At 34.5% G+C, this 20,529-nt stretch overlaps 1 protein-coding gene across 3 annotated transcripts in view; it reads right to left on the bottom strand.

Annotated features, from left to right (window-relative positions):
- USP53 (ubiquitin specific peptidase 53) overlaps positions 1–20,529 on the bottom strand; it is a 66,677-nt gene that overhangs the window by 17,545 nt on the left and 28,603 nt on the right. For 2 of the 3 annotated variants that reach the window (XM_025466011.3, XM_035709779.2), the window contains exons 4-12: positions 16,976–17,110; positions 14,396–14,509; positions 14,163–14,245; positions 11,460–11,565; positions 10,412–10,558; positions 9,639–9,788; positions 2,618–2,780; positions 1,883–2,035; positions 429–575 (exon numbers count right to left, since the gene is read on the bottom strand). In XM_025466011.3, coding sequence (XP_025321796.1) covers positions 429–575; positions 1,883–2,035; positions 2,618–2,780; positions 9,639–9,788; positions 10,412–10,558; positions 11,460–11,565; positions 14,163–14,245; positions 14,396–14,509; positions 16,976–17,110 — 1,198 coding nt within the window. Of the gene's footprint in view, positions 1–428; positions 576–1,882; positions 2,036–2,617; positions 2,781–9,638; positions 9,789–10,411; positions 10,559–11,459; positions 11,566–13,807; positions 13,902–14,162; positions 14,246–14,395; positions 14,510–16,975; positions 17,111–20,529 lie in introns of those variants that run through there. The other variant, XM_025466014.3, reaches the window with a different exon arrangement.

Genomic DNA, 20,529 nt, shown 5'->3' with positions numbered 1-20,529 from the left:
CTCATAATGAACCACACACTATTAACAGTGAAAAAAAAAAAAACAAAAAAAAACAAAAAAACAAAAAACAGTGAAATAGAGGGAAGGTGAGGGGCTGTAAGAAAAAAAGCTTTTCTCCCTTAATTTTATAACCTTCCTCTTATTTGAATGTACCATATGGGTGACCTGAATTTATCATTAAAAGGAAAGTTAAAACGTCAAAACAAGCACAAGTATTCCGGGCTAGAATTAAATAAGAATTGGAAAAATTTTATATTTATAGATTTAATAGGTGTATTAAAGAAATCCTATTAAGATATATAACATGTCAACAAATATATATAATATAAGGAAATTATATTAAATTGTATTAAAGTTATAAAATTTATTTTAAAAATAAGATTTTAGCAATTCCTTTTTTTAATGAACACTTTAAATTCTTAACCTACCTCTATGTCGGCCCAAATCTTTTCTTTGTCCCCTCTCCAAATCTTTCCTTTGTGATGAAAGGAAGTTCCTCTGTTCAATGGCTTTTAAAGCACATTCTCTGGAAATGTCTTTTATTTTTTCCCTTTGATCATTGTGAGTTAACTTAACTGTAAAAGAAATCATTCTTAAATAATATAAATCATTTTTTAAACTGCTCAACAAAAGTACAAACTGAACTATATAAAAATCTTAAGATGTTATATATTAAAAACAAAATATAAAGTATAGAATGAACTCATTTTTATGTTTAACCAAAAAACTCAATGTGATTTATCCTGACACTGTAGATGCATGTTGACTTTTAAAACTTCTTGTATAGCTCCTAAAGCTAGAGTAAAAGGAAAAAGAAGAGATCTTGTATTGAAATAATAAAAGTAAAGGTAACTGAGTGGTCACTATGTATCAGACATTATTAAAGTCTTAACTCATTTACTTCTTTGAGGTGGTACAATTACTGTCTCCATTGTGGATCAGGAAATAAGGCACGGAGAAGTTAAAAACTTGCCCAAGTTCACATAGCTTGTAAATGTGAACCAGGATTATGAACCCAAGTTGCCTGGTTCTGATGTTGTGTTTGTAATCACATACATAGTTTCTGAGCTTAAAAGTAGTCCTCTTTTGACAAATAGCTTAATCTAAGAGTATTAACGATATTGACGGTAACAGTAATACTCCATTAAGAACTTTTTTTAAAATTTTTTTTTCCATTAAGAACTTTTAAAAGCATTTACTATAATTCTTTGTTGACAACAATTGTTAATTCTAGATCCTACCCACCTTGATTAAATGGGTCACTTTTATGGTTAGACATTATTTCATTAATGGATTTTAAAGGTGCTCATAAAATCAAAGTTCAATGTATTTCTAAACCATAACTATACACATCATGCTGCAATGTCTCATTTTGGACCCAAGTCACAGAACTTGGTTTGTGAAAATCAAAGTTGTGGGATGATGATAACGAGGGAGACTTGAATAAAAATGAGGTTAAGTATCAAGTATGATTATAATAACTTTGAACTACTGTTGCATTCACTAATGGCAAATTTAAATTTAGCTCGTATGCTTGTGTTTTTCCTCTACAAGTTAATAATTAACTCCTAGAAGGAAAGGCCACATTATGACTTTCTTTGGTAACTGTCCAGATTGCCTCCAGGATGCTGTAGCTCTGAGTGTATGGAGAAACCCAAACAGTAGTCAAGTTCTGGCTGTTCGGATCAAACTACAAGTCTGAGAGAAATGCATAAGTTAAAAGACAAAATCTTGTTATCTAGCTGTTATTTTTTCTTCATGGTCAAGGTGAAGCACTCTTTTTTTATATGGTACTTAGCAGAAATTACAGATGCAGTAAAAAAAGGAAGGGGGAAGTGTAATTACTCAGGGACAATGTAAAAATGATGATTTAAATACATACCTGGTCCTCCACCACCACTTGTTTGAATATGGCTCCGACTAAATGCTGAAATATTATCTGTTTGAAATTTCTGATTTTCTCTCTGTTTCGCCTGATCACAAAATCCATTTTCTTTTGAATGATCTGACTTATAAATTGAGGGCTTTTCACATCCTTAAAGGACAAACAAAAATGTATTATTCCTATCCTCCTCCCCACCAGAAGAAAAGAAGTTTGAATATTTTTTTTTTTGGCAATTTCTACACCCAATGTGGGGCTCCAGCGCACAACCCTGAGATGGAGGGTTGCATGTCCGACTGAGTGAGTTGGCCAAGTGCCCCTGAATCATTTTTAATACTGGGGATAATTAGTTATTAACTCAAAGGATTGACATTTTTAAAGGATTTCTACATGCTTTGTAATGCATCCAAAAATGGCCTAGCTCCTTTAGACTTTTTTCAGCATTATAACTCACTTTAATTCCCAATATTTACTACTAGAAAGTTTGCAGTCAAGTATCCCCTTCTGTGCTTGTGTGATCACAGAAGTGGGTAGCTCCTGAGTGTGCTTTAGAGGCCACTGGTAAGGAAAGGCTTCCTTATAAAGATTAACTCAAAGTAAAAGAATTTTCCTGAACTCTGCTTCACTGAAACTGAATTTTAAAATTATCCTCAAAATTCATTTTATCTTCAGTATATTAATACTTAGTATGACTATGATACTAAAAGAACACTAAAAAGAACTTTTAAAAATTACCCATGTTTTCTGCAACGGATTTATAATGTGACCAGTTGATGACCTGCCTAAGCGCATCTTCAGTAGAAACTGCTGTGCCATCTGGGTTTGCGTAAAACAAAAGCAGTGGCTGGAAATGGCATCGGATACATTTGGAGACCACATCCTTCCATCTAGTTCCAACCTTTAAAAAAAAGCCACGATGAATAAGAACAAAACAAAATACTGTAATCAATGTGCTACACATTTGAATAGCAGAGACTAAATTACTTTGTATACTAAAAATTTTTTTAAGAATTCAGGTAACAGCACTTCAGCTGTTCATATTATATGATTACTTTTATTTTAAACTAGTCTAATAAACATCTTTTAAACAGTCATTATAAAACTGATGGGCAAAATTATACACTTACTATATCAACATTTAGACTATCAAATTTTAAAAAGCTTTTCTACATACATGATAGATTGACTTTTGACAAAGATTTAAAGGCAATTTAATGGAGAAATTTAAGAGTCTACTAAGCAATGGTTCTAAAACAACTGGATGGCCATTTTAACCTTGGAGAAGGTAAAGATTTCTTAGGACATCAAACAGTGGCTCAGTTGGTTAGGCATCTGACTCTTGATTTCAGCTTACATCATAATCTCAGAGTCATGGAGTTCAGCCCTGAGTAGGGCTCTGCACTGAGTGTGGAGCCTGCTTGAAATTCTCTCTTCCTTTCCCTCTGTCCCTCCTCAACCTTTGCACATGCACATATGCTCTCTCAAAAAAATAAAATTTAGAAAAAGGCAGGATATGAAACAAACCACGTAAGAAAAAAGTCTTAAAATGGGCTTCATATCAAAATAAATTAGTAACTTCTGCTTATCTTTAAAGGTTACCATTGGGCAGCCCGGGTGGCTCAGCGGTCTAGAGCCACCTTCAGTCCAGGGTGTGATCCTGGAGACCCAGAATCAAGTCCCACGTCAGGCTCCCCGCATGGAGCCTGCTTCTCCCTCTGCCTGTGTCTCTGCCTCTCTCTCTCTGTGTCTCTCATGAATAAATAAATAAAATCTTAAAAAAATAATAATAAAGGTTATCATTAAGAAAATGAAAAAAAAAAAGCCACACACATCTAATAAAGGATTTGTGTGCAAAATAAAGAACTCCTACAATTCATTAATATGAGGATCCAACTTAAAATGGACAAAATATCTGAAGTCACTTCACCAAAAAAAATATATATATATAACAATGGCCAATTAGCACACACAGAGGTACTCAAAACATTATTAATCATAAGGGAAATGCAAATTAAAACATCATTGAGATAACATTGTACATTCATTAAAAGGGCTAAAATTAAAGACTAAAAACATAAAATACTGCTGAGAATACAGAGCAACTAGAACTCTCATAAACTGTTAATAGGGATGTGAATTGGCATAATCACTTTGAAGATCAATCTCCCAGTTCTTTATAAAGTTTAACATATACTTATCATACAACCCAGAAGTTCCACTTCTGAGTATTTAATATATATATATATATATTTTTTTTTTTTTAATTGAGAGAGAAAAGGGGGGGGGTGGGAATGGCAGAGGGAGAAAGAGAGAAGAGAGCAGGTTCCACATCCTGCTCAGAACCCAACGTGGGACTCCATCTCATGGCCCTGAGATTATGACCTGAGCCAAAATCAAGAATCTGATACTTAACTGACTGAGCCACCCAGGCATCTCCACTTCTGAGTACTAGCTAAGAACAATGGGGAAAAAATTACGTTCACACAAAGTAGTCATACTTCAAAGGTAAACGGATAAATTGTTACACAGCCATGTAATAGAACACAACAATTAAGCACTGACATAACATGAATGAAAAAAATTTTTTTTCTGAACATGAATGAATCTTAAAAGGTATTATGCTTGGTAGAGGAAGCCAAATACAAGGAATAGAGACTGTGAGACACTATTCTTACAAAACGGTAGAATGAGAAAGACTAATCTACAGTGAGATCAGTGATCTCCTAGGGCCCAAGATAGGGTGGGGGTTTGGCAGAGAAGGGATCTTTAAAAGTCCTTGAGCTTTTTCAAACCACACATATTTAGCTGTTTACCCTTCTTATCTTGGATTCTGAGATACTTGAGGAACTAAAGTAATTCAAAAACAAAACAAATGTAAAACTCATAGTGACTATACACCCAGTTCTTCCTTCAAATTTTGACCATTTAAACTATGTGGATAGTAAGGAGTGCCAAAATGTTGCTACATACTAACTCAAGATGGAACTTGTTAATAAACTGCTCTATCAAAGTACTAAATAACTTGAGCAAATTGTTTATTTTAGAATATAAATATCCTTTTCTCTGGCTTTGAATATAATTTACATGAAATACAACTACCCAGTTACAGTATACCAATGAATTTTGACAAATATATACATGTAATCATGTATCTCCTTTAATAAACTTTCTTTGTACCCCCTTTGCAGTGACTGGCAACCGATGATTTAAATTTGTCACTTTGTTTTTTCTGTTTCATGAATTTTACAGAAGCAGAATCAGTTGTTGTTGTTGTTTTTTAAGATTTTATTTATTTATTCATGAGAGACACAGAGTGGCAGAGACATAGGCAGAGGAAGAAGCAGGCTCCATGCAGGGAGCTTGATATGGGACTCGATCCTGAGACTCCAGGATCATGCTCTGGGCCAAAGGCAGGCACCAAACTCCTGAGCCACCCAGCCACCCCCAGAATCAGTTTTTATGTCTCACTTCTTTCATTTAACATACTGTTTTTCAGATTTTTCCACATTGTTACATGTATCAATAGTTCATTACTTTCTTTTAAAGATTTTATTTATATATTCGTGATAGACACAAAGAGAGAGAGAGAGAGAGAGAGAGAGAGAGAGAATAAGAGGTAGAGACACAGGCAGAGGGAGAAGCAGGCTCCATGCAGGGAGCCTGACATGGGACTTGATCCTGGGTCTCCAGGATCACGCCCTGGGCTGAAGGCGGCGCTAAGCCACTAAGCCACCGGGGCTGCCCTCTACATGTGGTTGAGTCTGTTTCTTGGTTTGCCTTTTTCCTTTTGCTTGTTTCTTAAATTCCACATGTGAGTGAAATCATGTGGTATTTGTCTTTCTCTGACTTATTTCATTTAGCGTAATACTCTCTAGCTCCATCCACGTCACTGCAAATGGCAAGATTTCATTTTTTATGGCTGGGTAATATTCGTGTGTGTGTATGTGTGTGTATACACCACTTTTTCTTTATCCATTCATCAGTTGATGGACATTTGGGCTGTTTCCATAATTTTGCTATTGTAGACAATGCTGATACAAACACTGTGGTGCATATAACCTTTTGAATTAGTATTTTTTGGAATCCTTTGGGTAAATACCTCATAGTGCAATTGCTGGATCATTGGGTGGTTCTATTTTTAACTTTTTGAGGAACCTTCACACTGCTTTCCAAAGTGGCTGCACCAGTTTGCATTTCCACCAACTGTGCAAACCATTCTCTGCATCCTAACATCTGCTGTTTCCTGTGTTATTGATTTTAGCCATTCTAACAGGTGTGGGTGATATCTCATTGTAATTTTGATTTGTATTTCCCTGATGTTCAGTGATGTTGAGTAACTATTCATGTGTCTACTGACCATCTGTATGTCTTCTTTGGAGAAATGTCTGCTCATGTTTTTGGCCCATTTTTTAATGAATAATACAAATTCATTTTTTGGGGTGGTAAATTCTGTAAGTTCTTTATATATTTTGGATACTAACCCATTATCAGATATGTCATCTCCAAATATTTTCTCCCATCCTGTAAGCTGCCTTTTAGTTTTGTTGACTGCTTCCTTTGCTGTGCAGAAGTTTTTTATTTTGATGAAGCCCTAATAGTTTATTTTTGTTTTTGTTTCCCTTGCCTCAGGAGCCATGTAGAAGGAAGTTGCTATGGCTGTCAAACAGGTTACTGCCTGTGTTTTCCTCTAGGATTTTTATATTTTCAAGTCTCATATTTAGGTCTTTAATCCATTTTGAATTTATTTTTGTAGATCGTGTAAGAAAGTGGTCCAGTTTTCCCAATACCATTTTTTTTTTTTTTAAGATTTTATTTATTCATGAGAGACAGAGAGAGAGAGAAAGAGGTAGAGAGACAGGCAGAGGGAGAAGCAGGCTCCATGCAGGGAGCCCGACATGGGACTCGATCCTGAGTCTCCAGGATCATGCCCTGGGCTAAAGGCGGCGCTAAACTGCTGAGCCACACGGGCTGCCCCCCAACACCATTTAAGTGACTGTCTTTTTCTCACTGCATATTCTTTCCTACTCTGTTGAAGATTAACTGACCATATAGTTGTGAGTTCCAAGTTTTCTATCTTGTTGCATTGATCTATGTCTATTTTTATGCCATTATCATATTGTTTTGATCACTACCGCTTTGTGATATAACTTAAAGTCCAGAATTGTGATGTATCCAGCTTTGCTTTGCTTTTTCAAAGTTGCTTTGGCTATTTGGGGTCTTTTGTGGTTTCACACAAATTTTAGAATTATTTGTTCTAGCTCTGGAAAAATGCTGTTAGTATTTTTTTAGGGATTATTATTAAATATGAAAATTGCTTTAGCCAGTATGAACATTGTAACAATATTTGTTCTTCCAATCCATGAGCATGGAATGTTTTTCCATTTCTGTCATCTTCGATTTCTTTCATCAGTGTTTTATAGTTTTCAGAGTACAGGTCTTTCACATCTTTGCTTAGGTTTATTCCTAGGTATCTCATGGTTTTGGATGCAATTGTACATAGGACTAATTCCTTGATTTTTCTTTCTGCTTATTTGGTAATTTTTTACTGAATACGATCTTGAAAGGACATATTGAAATTTAAATTTTGGGGTGACTTTTATTGTGTTCCTTTAAAAAGTACTGGACTTCATTCCACCATTTGTTAAGTTATGTGGGATCCTCTTGGTCCTTTGAAGGCTTCATTTTAAGCTTTTTATGTCAGGTCCAGAGCAGTATTCAGTCTAGGTATAACTTAGCCCCACTATTAAGATGATACTTTTCTGAGGATTCTATTTGTTAGCTGTATGCATTACAGTGTCTTTCCACTTTTGCTGGTGAGGATGCAAACTATTCCTAGCCCTGTGTGAATTTGAAAATTGTTTGACCTCTTTTCCAGTAATTCTTTCCCCCACCCTGTTCAGGTCTGCCCCACATATATCAGATCACTCTTCAGCCAAAGATTCACCACTCTATCAGTCTCCAGAAATTTCCCCCTGTGCAATCTTTCTGGTAAGCTGTCCAGTGATTTTAGCTATCTTGGCCTCCTTCCTGAATTCCGAGTTTGGTTTCCTCAACTCACTAAGACTTCTAGGGTTTATCTGAATCCTGCCCCCCTGCATTGTACAAACTACCTGTAGGGAGTAAGCAGTAGGCCCATCTTATTTGTTTCCTTTTTTCTGTTCAACTGCCTGCAATCTATCTAATGTCTAAAATTGTTTCATCTATTTGGTTTTCTAATTTTTGTAATATTCATCCTTCACAGAAAGAATTAGAAATCCACTAAATACTGAATATTTGACCTTCTACTTACTTAGTAATTCATAATGCTGATAAATGGCCCTTTTATATTAAAATGAAAGCAAATGGAATTGTACATCATTTGCTTATAACAATGAAATAACCTGTACGTTTAAATCCATTTACTGCTTAATGATAGGATTCTCAAAGCCAATAAGCCTAGGAATAGTCTTGACAAGATCAACAGTTTTTAAATGTACAAAATCTGAATCTCCTATAGAACTTTTTTTTAAAAATCGGGTATTGGCCTCTACACCACTGAATTGAGAATTTAAGAGTCCAGGCAGGTCTAAGTTTTTTCAAAAGTTTCAAAGGTAATTCTGATACAAACTCCTTATTATAAACCATTACTCATGAGTTTTCTAAATATTATAATTTTTTAAAAAGATTTTATTTATTTGACGGTAAGAGAAAGAACACATAAGGAAGAGGGAGAAACAGACTCACTGCTGAGCAGGGAGCCCAACTCAGGCCTCAGTCCCAGGACCCTGGGATGATGACCTTAGTCGAAGGCAGACACTTAACTGAGCCACCCGGGGACCCTAAAATATTATAATGCTTGAATAAATTATTTACCAAAAGGTATAATAGGTATATCTAATTCTAAATACCACAAATGTTGAAAAGGCAGTCATAATTTAAAAAACAAGCAGATTTTCATCACTAATTATACAAAACAATTGTGAATCATTCACAAAGAAATACAAAGAGCGACTATGTATCAGACACAAAATGTTTCAGACATACAGATCATCGATAGTTACATATTTGCATTCTAAGATTTATTAGTCACCTTTTTATTATTCTGGAAATGGACTGGTTTAAAAGTTGGCTTTAAAATAAACCAGATTTGGGATCCCTGGGTGGCGCAGCGGTTTGGCGCTTGCCTTTGGCCCAGGGCGCGATCCTGGAGACCCAGGATCGAATCCCACATCGGGCTCCCGGTGCATGGAGCCTGCTTCTCCCTCTGCCTGTGTCTCTGCGCCTCTCTCTCTCTCTGTGACTATCATAAATAAATAAAAAATAAAAATAAAATAAAATAAAATAAAAAAATAAAATAAAATAAACCAGATTTCAAAAATCAATAAAAGGAAGTATGAACTTAACAATGCTATTATCATTAAGGTCATTTATTATTTTATATAATAAAATATGATCATTATTTCACATATTATGTAATATACATTTTATATATTATTATTTAATTTACTCCTAAAAAGTAAAAGTCAGAATAATTATCCCAGTTAGTGGGATCCCTGGGTGGCTCAGCGATTTAGCGCCTGCCTTTGGCCCAGGGCATGATCCTGGAGTCCCAGGATCGAGTCCCACATCAGGCTCCCTGCATGGAGCTTGCTTCTCACTCTGCCTGTATCTCTGCTTCTCTCTCTGTGTGTGTGTCTCTCATGAATAAATAAATAAAATCTTTAAAACAAAACAAAACAAAACAAAAATTATCCCAGTTAGTCAAAGTGTCACTTACCTCTTTCACATTTGCATCATCAAAAAATACCCATTTGGAACTCTTGGTATGAAAGGCAAAGGCACAATAATGTCGGCTGGTGTAGCAGATCATACCAACTAGGTGAAGTTCACTATTTTTGGCATTTTCATCAGTAACTCTATAAAAAAGCTGTTTAAAAAAATAACAATGTACATTGAATTCTGTATTTTTTTAAAATAAGGAACAGTAACTTGATGAGTCACACATTTGACTACCTACGAAAAATATTTCTCATGACAAGCTTCCCTAATCCAATATTATATTAGTAATATACATACATAAACTGGAAATGTGGGATAAATTAAACAGTTCCTAACAAATTTTGATTAAATCACATATTTGAACATACATTAAACATATTATCTTAAAGTTTAATTGTAATATAAAGCAATTCAAAATATATTGATGTTAATAAGCATATTAAGAAATTGGTGCTATAGATGGTTTTTGAATCTTAAATCTTTCTAGGTTAATAGTCATACGTGTCATTACCATACACACACACACAAATCACTTGTCATTCTAGAATGATAATTAGAACATGAGATAGTTTATAATTGAAAGCCATTACTAGTCTATGCAAGAAATACATTGCAGTTAGCCTGTTTTGATGAACTTTATCAGCATTACATACCAATGTTATTTCCTTTAGGAAGAAAATTTAGTTCTGAAAAACAGTGTATTATAATATATGAGTATGTTTTAAAAGAATTTAAAAACAAAAAAGAAGAGAATGAAAACAGTTGAGATACCCCAGGAAGATAAAGATGTGTTGCCAGATTCCGAACAACATCTTCTGTCAAGTCAGAATGCTCAGAATCCCATACTAAACCGATTGTAACAATCTCTGGGCAATTCATTAAAACACGGCGAATTTTTATTTTTTGGCCACAGTTACTCTAAAGAAAAACACAAAGGGCAAATTTTGAAATTATTGAAACAGATATATCACAGGTAATAATACCTTGCACAGTTCATATTAAACAGTAACGATATTTACATGTATCAGAAAATTATTCAGCCTATTAAAATTGACTTTTATCAAATCATTTGTCTAATTATTGATTAAACAGGAAGTTTATTTTAAATCAAAGTACTTTTCTTTGGCATTTTTAAAATCTGTTAATACAAGAATTCAATCTAAAAATATGAGAAATATGCTAGTTCTCTCTCTCTCTCTCTCTCTCTCTCTCTCTCTCTCTCCAAGAAATAAATAAAATCTTTAAAATGACAAAAAAAAAATAAAAATAAAAATAAAAATATGAGAAATAAAACACTGAAGTCATTAATATTACATTAGAAAAGAATGGTACCACTTGTAATGTTTAAATGAAGAAAAGAAACTTTCTCTTTAATCAAATAGATTTCAGAACCTAAAAAAATTAATCAGGGGCACTTGGGTGACTCAGTCAGTTAAAGTGCCTGACTTTAGATTTTGGCTCAAGTCATGATCTCAGGGTCATGAGATGGAGCCTCACCTATGGCCTCACATTCAGCAGGGAGCCTGCTTGAGATTTTCTCTCTTGGTCTCCCTCTGCCCCTCTCCCAACCCCTGCTTGCATGCTCTCTCAAAAAAAATTAATCAGCAAACACCAACTTAACTCCTTCACAAAGTTTTTAAATAAAGAGTGCTCAAATAAATAGCTCACATGGTATAAAGAGTTGCTAAAAATAACACTGAAAAAATAAATTCCTAAAATTAATTTCATGTATAATTAATATTGGTAAGGTAATTTCTGAATGTCTATTTTCAAATTTACAAACATAGAAGCACACTGATATTCTCCAAACTCTACTTACAGGACATTTCCTATAGTCATCAGTTGTATTTGCTGCTTGCAGCAATTCTGCAAACATTTCAGGTTTAAAACGTTCGTGCCTTTCCATCATTCTTTCTACTTCATTGCTACAAAAGAAAGAAGCAGTCTCAAATGTGTCCTATGAACTTTAAAAAGATCTAACAAATTATGCATGAAAAATACGAAGTTATCAACATGGGAATGATTGCTTTTTCTATCTTAAAACAGGTTTTGTCTGAAAAATTAACCATAAAGTAAATTTCCATACAGTGAAAAATTACGAAATTTGGCAGGTGTATGATGAAAAAAATTAGGTCAAGAACAAAATAACACTAAATTTTACCATTGTTTGGGACTACACGAATGAGGCCATTAAGATGATCCATCCACAGGTAGTTTTAAGTCAACTGTTTCTTTTACATCATTATTTAACAAGTAGGGACTTGAATTTAAACTTTGGCTTAAGAAGAACAACAAAGTGTTGGAAAGGTTTCCTCTCTGATCTAAGGTTCTCAGAAACAAAGTTATCATTTTTAGCTAACAGAAGGGCTCTTTGCTAATTAATGTAGAAATCAAAACCAAAACTATTTAGGTCAGGTTTGTGCCTTATGAGTGCTAACCATTTCATTAGAACCTAGGCAGAATATTTGTGCCACTTTTTGTTTAGTCTACCTTAGAATCAAGTTTTTATATATCAAGGTATTAAGTATCCTTAAACAACTATTTGAATATTTCCAAAAAAAATGTTATATAAGCTCAAATATCTTTACTACTTTCCATTTTAGATGCTCTGGTTCTCCTTAGCAGTAATATTAACTGTCCTAGAGCTGGATATATTTTACAGTTCCATGGTTTAATATACAATATTCAATAACAACTAAATAACACTCATTCTTCTAAAGCACTTCACAAGTATGTTGGAAAGCACTAAATCTGACAAGCTCATTCAAACTGTACATTCAAAACAGTGTTTTAGTTCACATTAAAAGTGACAACTTATGTAAAGCCTAGAATTTAGTAATTGGTATTCAATACTTATTACCAATTTGAAAAAGTGATTATAGTAGACCTTTAAAGGACATGGGGAAAAGGGATGTCAAACCTTATACAGTCCCAAATCCCCATATAACTTTTGACCCCACTCTCAAAGTTAACTTCTAATAGTCTAATATTAACCAGAAGTCTTATCAATAATAGTCAATTAACACTTTGTATGTTTTATGTATTATATACTGTATTCTTACAAAAAAGCTAGAGAAAAGAAAATGTTATTAAGATAATCATAAAGGGGGCACCTGGGTAGCTCGGTTGGTTGAGCATCCAACTCTTGATCTCAGTACTGGTCTTTATTTATGGGTTTTGAGACTGAGCCTTGCATCGGGCTCCACAAACAGCAGGGAGTCTGCCTGAGATTCTCTCTCTCCCTCTCCCTCCGCCCCTGCCTCTACTCATACATGGGTGTGTGTGCGCTTTCTCTCTTTAAAATCTATAAATAAATCTTAAAAAAAAAAAAGAAAATCTAAGGAAGACAGTATGTTTACAGTACTGTACATACATTTATTGAAAGAAAAATCTGCACCTAAGTGGACGTGTGCAGTTCAAACCTGTGTTATCGAAGGGTCAATCACAATTAGAATCAAAAGTCTGGTTTCTTACAATTGGTGGTGTGGAATAGGGAGAGACTGATGGGCTCCAATTCTTGTCACATAAAATACTGCCTCAGAGTGCTGTCATTTTATATGAGAATTTCAGAGTAGACTAAAGTTTTACAGTTTTTAATGTGTGGCCTATCCTTGTTTAAACACCATCCTAATTTTCATATAAAATGAAAAAAAAATGAACCTATAATTCCCTAAACCAATGTTCCCCATCTCTGTATATATTAAGACACTAAATACATTCAAATAATCAAATTGCTATTATTCAATAATCTTTAAGAAATACTGTGTCAGATGCAAAAAAGCCAGGAAGTTTAATAATATAATGAAACAAATAAGCAACTGACACCCATTTTGCACAATGATAAAAATATTGGTCACGTTTAGTAACTAACTATTGTACTAATGTATTGATTGACAATTATTGATCCATGTTTTGTTTTATGTATCAAAACATCTGTAAACATTTATAATTTTATTTGATGTTATCATATATGAAATATTTATATTTTCAAATACCTGTTAGAAACTGTTTAAATAATCCCTATTATGCAATGTCTAGGGAACTCTAGATCCCCAACTAGCTAATGTTTCTTGGGCAGGGAGGGAGGAGACAGGCAAGCATGGCAAATTTTTATTTTAGGTGAATATTGAGGCCTTAAATGCACTTTTTTCTTACTTTTCTGCTTACCCTAGCTTCCATCACCATGAAGGGACATGAAGCTGATTGGAAACAACATCATACACAGCTCCATTTACCAATGAGCTTGTCATTTCAAGATCTTTTTCACAAGTCCAAAAACTTGCTGCAAATATAAAGAGATGCAAACTTTGACTACTATATGGTACATTTCATCAAGTATACATTTTTGGCCAAATCAGAAACAGCCAGCTGAGACAGACATCATTAGTACCTCTGATAGTAGCATATTTCCATGTCTAAGAGAGTAGATATTCACATATATTATGGTTTTATAAAATAAATGTTCAATATGCTTAAATGTGTTATTAACATCTTTGGTAAACATGCTTTAATAGATTCTTACCATAGGGCTGTTGTAGAAATGTACCGCACAAATTCTGTAAAAGGTAGAGGATCTGATGATGCTCCACAGCTACGACACACACACTACAGGTAAAAACATATGTTTATCAGTCATAAAACATAAATATATATGTTACATATATTTATGTTATATATACTTTATATATGTATAAATGTACACAAATAAATATAGTAATAAATATAATATCTAATAAAGTGGTTAAGATATCTCACCTGTTCATACAGTGTCATAGCAAACTTCTGGTGAGTGATACAAGATTTAGAGGTACACATGTCTGCATCTCTGCTTGGCACTATATGAAAATGAATCCTCTCCAATATATTTTCCTGATTTAAAAAATTAAGACAAATGAGTTGTGAATCTTACAGATGACACTTTACAATATAACTCTTTTTAACTCTACAAAAATCTTTTTACAATTTTCCAAAGTGTTAAATTTAATAGTGCTATATATACTGTCAGTTTTTCAGCTTTCCTCCTTAATCAACCCTTCAAATGCTGTTCAATTATTCATCTTTTGTAGCATTAACTTTTTAAAAAAATGTAATAAAAGAAATATAATGTCACATATGATTTTAATAAATATTTTTAAAATCCTTTAAAAACCAATTCATGGTAGCTAACACCTAGAATTTAATATTAGAAAACATAAGTTTCCTATGTTACCAGCATTCTCACATTGAGGAAAAGCAGTTAATCTTTCAAAAATCCTACTTGGAACATTTTTATAGTCTATAAAACTCACATTAAAATAGCAGCAATAAAGGTTTACATATCTACACTAATATCCTAATGCAAGGAATCTGCTCTGCAAACAAATTTCATATGAAATTTCAAATTTGTAATACAGATCAATAAGGAGTAGTTATTTCTTTAGCAAATAATCCTTCTTTTTAGCAAAGCTTATCTAATGGATTCTTTAATTAGCTAACTTTCCCCTCCTTTGCCCCAGGAAATTTAAAACCATTCCATTATTTAAACTGAAATTTCTAGATATTCTATAAATTATCATATCATGTATTAGTACACTTCATTTAAGTGAAACTAAACTACAAAGTTTGGTATTGTACAAAATATATTTTAAGTAACGAATCAATTAGGAACATGAGAAATATGAAAGCATATGACAATGTGTGCTGTTTTTGACACATTTTAATCAACATGGAAAGTATGCTAAGCAGTACACTAGTCAAAAAGCTTTCCATCTGTCCAAGGAGACAATAAAGATGCTTATTAGAAAAATGATAACAACAGGGGCACCTGAGTGCCTCAGTTGGTAAAGTGGCCAACTCTTGGTTTCGACTCAGGGAGCAATCTCAGGGTCCTGGGACCAAGCCCTGCATCGGGGTCTTTTTGGGGATTATGCTTGGGATTCTCTCTCTCCCTCTACCTCAATCGCTCCCCCAACTCGTGCTGTCTCTCTCTAATAAATAAATCTTTAAAAATTGATAATAACATATAAATGAAAAACGAATTTTTTATTTTTTTAAATAATAAATGGGGTAAGGGCAGAGGGGAAAGGGAGACAAGCAGACACCCCATTGAGTGGGGAGCCTGATGAGGGGCAACACCAAATGAATTCTATACATAAGAAATTCTACACAAATCCAGTGAATTTAAAATGTGTTTGAGGAATATAACCATGTCATTAGGAGGGAAAATTCCAGGAGAAAACGAAGAGGTAAACTGGAGTTAACTGTAAATGGCCTTAAATGTCAGAAGAGAGTCCAGATTTTTTTTTTTTTTAAGTTTTTAAATTTTTATTTATTTATGATAGTCAGAGAGAGAGAGAGAGAGAGAGAGGCAGAAGGAGAAGCAGGCTCCATGCACCGGGAGCCCGATGTGGGATTCGATCCCGGGTCTCCAGGATCGCGCCCTGGGCCAAAGGCAGGCGCCAAACCACTGCGCCACCCAGGGATCCCCGAGAGTCCAGATTTGAATCACAGGAATATCTGAAGGGCAAAGATTAATCTGAAGAAAATTTTATTAACCTGTTGATCATTAAAAAAACACTCTAAGGGGATAGGCTGAAAGGATACGAGTACTCCCTGCTGAGAGTAGGGGTCTGAACTAGTAAGAAGTGGTTTCATGGAAATAATGTGTCAAGGAAAAACTCAAGAGGTTTTCTGATGAAAGAATTTATGGAATTAGCTAAACAGATACAAGACTAAGGAAAAGAAATGACTACCTCTTTAAATATAGGTAACATTGATAACACTGACACATTTAATAATCAACACATATACTGTAGAAGGTATATGAGGTTTAGTTACTATTCAAAGGAATGCTGTCCTTATCAATATGGTGGTAACACAAAGTCTTGGAACATCAACCCCAGTCAGTGATTCTCCACCCAGAATGAGATGTATATCAGAACCGCTGCCCCTGATAGCTGCCCACCAAGATCCTCTTCTCTTCCAAAGAGAATCATTGCATGTCATGAGAAATGCTACTGCTCAGAATACATTGCACATAAACCCTATGGAGGCAGAACACGGACTTAAGTGACATAATTTATATTTAATAAATGTCTGTTCCAATAAATAAATTTTAAAATATTCCAGGAGTCTAATACCCAATAAAAATGACAGTAGCACAAATAACCAAAATCAAAAGTCATGAGACACAGATGGTCTTAAACTGAACTTTGAAGGGCAGGTAAGACATGGATCCACTGAGCAGTTATGATTCTTTCCCACTGTTAGAAATTTATGCTCCATTTGTCTCATAATTCATATCATCTAAGGAAAAGGAACTAGTATCCTGATTTAAGGATTATCTGAAATACTTACAAAGCATTCTGCAGCATCATCCATAAGACCCAGCTGAAATCGCTGCTCATCTTTGAAGCTTTCCGCTAGAGCGTGCCTTATGTTATCTGAGGGAAGTGCTTTTTCTCGACTGTGTTGAAACTGTGCAAATATTGTCTGGGGATCAACAAGTACATCAGTAAGTTTAAAGCCAACAACTAAAAGAACAGTTCAGTAATTTCATTATAACACAGTGAAACTCGTAACACTAAACCCAGAAACTAATAGTCTTTTGCTCTAAAATTCCATATAAATATTATTTATATCAGTAATGTATAGAAATGCATGCCCCAGCCTCAAAATCAAATGTTAGTGTGCACAGAATTAAGTGAGTTTTCAGTTCCTATCCTCAGAGATTCTGATTGAGTATGCTGAAGTGAGGGCAATTTTTAAACTGTTCCCAGCTATTCTGACTCAAGTTGTTTTTTTAAAAAGATTTTATGTATGTATGTAAGAGAGAGCATGCACAAGAGAGAGCACAAGTGGAGGAGAGAGGCAGAGGCAGAGAAAGCAGATGCCTTGCTGAGCAGAGAGCCTGATGTGGGTCTCAAGCCCAGAACCCTGGGGTCATGACCTGAAACTAAGGCAGATGCCAAACCCACTAAGCCATCCAGGTGCCCCTGATCCAAGTTGTTTAATGAATTCTGAGATAAGTTGCTGTAAATCTAAAAGTATGTATAGGAATTAAAGTTATGTTAACCAAAAATAAATATATAATAGCATAAAAATTAGTAGGAACTCACTAGTCTTTAAAAAAAAAAGTAGCTTAAACGAACTTTTAGAATTTTTTGTTTCTCCCTAAATAAACCTCAGAAAATTACAAACTCTGATTATATAAACAAAAATTGTATAACTTCAATGGAATGACAATTTCCTGCTAATCAAGTTTGCTTTCAAAAACTGACACTACAATTTGCATGAAGTGAGAAAAAAGATTACTTTTGATTTTTAAAATAGTTTTTTTTCAAATCATCAGTTTTCCTCACTTAGAACATTATTTCTAACCTAAGCCTAGGAAACAGTGAAAACATTCAGGAACATGTGATTATAGATGTTAATCTGGTTTTCCACTTTCCTTAGACTTTAAGCAAGAAAAACTTTCTAATAATTTCCAGTTTTATGACATTCATCTTAGGGGAAAAAGAAGATTTTCGGTGACAACCAACCATATAAGGACTGGCCATATTAAATTCTTAATTAATTAGCTCAAGGGGTATGTCATCTCAAAAACATTTTTTTTCCAGATCAATATATGGCAGGCTAGGAAAATATTTCAAAAAACTGTTCCACTATTGCAAGAAAATCTAATTTGTAAATTAAAAATTTAAGAATAAAGATGACAAATGATATTAGATATCTAGAACTATAATTTTTCAGCTATGATTACAAATATGAAAAAATAAGTATTTTCAGATGTCATTTCTTATTTATGTAATTAACTTTTCAAGGTAATGTTTAAGATATTAGTCCTACACCTGAGTATCATTCATTTGTCATCTGTTTTCTGGTTTTTTTTTTTTAAGATTTTTATTTATTTATTCATGAGAGACAGAGAGAGAGAGAGAGAGAGGCAGAGGCAGAGGCAGAGGCAGAGGCAGAGGCAGAGGCAGAGGGAGAAGTAGGCTCCACGCAGGGAACCCGATGCCGTCAATCCCGGGACTCCAGGATCACGCCCTGAGCCAAAGGCAGGCACTAAACTGCTGAGCCACCCAGGGATCCCCTGTCATCTGTTTTTTGACTTAGTATATGTGAGGTATCTTCACTAGAAAACAAAAACCCTGCCCTTATGGGGCATACATTCTAGTTGTAATAAGGAGAAGGCAAGTAAGTAATTATATAGAATGTCAGAATATGATAAACACAATGGAGAAAAATAAATAAATAAAATACAAGAGAGACAAAGTATTACAATAGAAATAAAGATGCTGAGAGTAGGAGGGAGGTTAACTATTACTTAGGGTAGTCAGGAAAGGCCTGATTGATGTCCACATTTGAGGATTAGCATAAAGGAAATAAGGTGTTAGCCACAAAAACATCTAGAAGATAAACATTCTAGACAAAAGGAATAACAATATGAGTCAGCCAGGCTATCTAAAGAGCAATATGTGAGACAGAGAGTGTGTTTTGGGTAAGTGGTAGGGAGGTAGGCAGGTGATTGTGTAAGGCCATGAAAAGATTTAGGCTAGAAATTTTAACTATATGAGTTTTTACAAATGGACAAAATATCCAAAGTTAACTGTGGCATAAATAAAATGTGATACTGTAATTTGATCTAAGTTTATTCTTTATTCCCTAACAATAACCCTATTTGCCATGTTCTAAAAAAGAGAATATAAAATTGTCTTCTTTGGTGAGTTATATACAGGAACATAAATCAAAATAAAGCAGGAAAATGGTTTTTATTTTCTTGTATGTACGTATGCATTTAAGAATATTCAAGAATGTAAAAGAATGAAATGTTTATCTCTGTAACATGTTAATAAAATCTTAAATTCTTGGGCAAACAATGACATAAATGAGATACTAATATATACATGATTCCCTGCTTCTACCTTTGTCTCTCTTCTATTTATTCTCATCCAAGTAGCCAAAGAGATCTAGTCCAAACATTCTATCTAGTTCAAACAGATTATATCACTCTTCCACTCAAAACAATCTAGAGACTTCCTAAAACACTCAAGAGAAAAAGCCAAGGTTCTCACATAGGTCTTGAAGGATCTATACAATAAGGACTCCCATTCCAGATAACATACAAACCATAACAAACCACCGCAAAACTCAGTTACTAAAAATAACATTTATTTTGATCACAAATCACCAAGTTCTGTGAGGATAGCTCTACTCTGCTCCACTGGGAGTTATCTGGGACATTATGAATGCTGGGACCTAGAATCATCTGACTGTTGCTCACGTCCATCAAGCAGTTGATGCTGGTTGTTGGTGCTGCCTGTCTGCTTAGACTTCTGCTTTAGCTGTGGCCAGCCTGGCTTCCTCACCACATGGTGGCTCACTCCCAAGAATGACACCCTAATTTACAGCCAGGTGGAAATTTTATCACCTTTTCCAATCTAACTTAACCTCAGATGTCTGCAGCATCATTTCTGTCAGTTTATTTGGTGAGCGAATTGTTAAGGCCAGCCTATATTCAAAGAACTAGACTCTACCTTTTGATAGGAAGAGTGCAGAAGAGGGGTGCCTAGGTGGCTCAGTTGGTTTGGTGTCCAACTCTTGATTTCCACTCAGGTCATGATCTCAGGCTTGTGAGGATCAAGCCCTGTGTCAGGCTCTGCCCTGGCATGACAGACATGCCTAGGATTCTCTCTTTTTCTCTGCCTCTCCCCGCTCATGCTCTTTCTTTAAAAAAAAAAAAAAAAAGTACAGAAAAATCTGCGGTCATGTTTTATTTTTAAAGTATCTATCTATCTATCTATCTATCTATCTATCTATCTATCTATCTATTTAGAGCTGCAGGAGTGTGGGGATGGGTAGAGGGAGAAAGAGAGAGAACCTCAAGCAGGATCCTCACTGAGTGCAGA

This window comes from Canis lupus, chromosome 32, assembly GCF_003254725.2.
Source record: "Canis lupus dingo isolate Sandy chromosome 32, ASM325472v2, whole genome shotgun sequence".
Taxonomy (NCBI): domain Eukaryota; kingdom Metazoa; phylum Chordata; class Mammalia; order Carnivora; family Canidae; genus Canis; species Canis lupus.
Note: the sequence above shows the minus strand (reverse complement) of the source record. Positions and strands in the feature narration are given on the sequence as shown.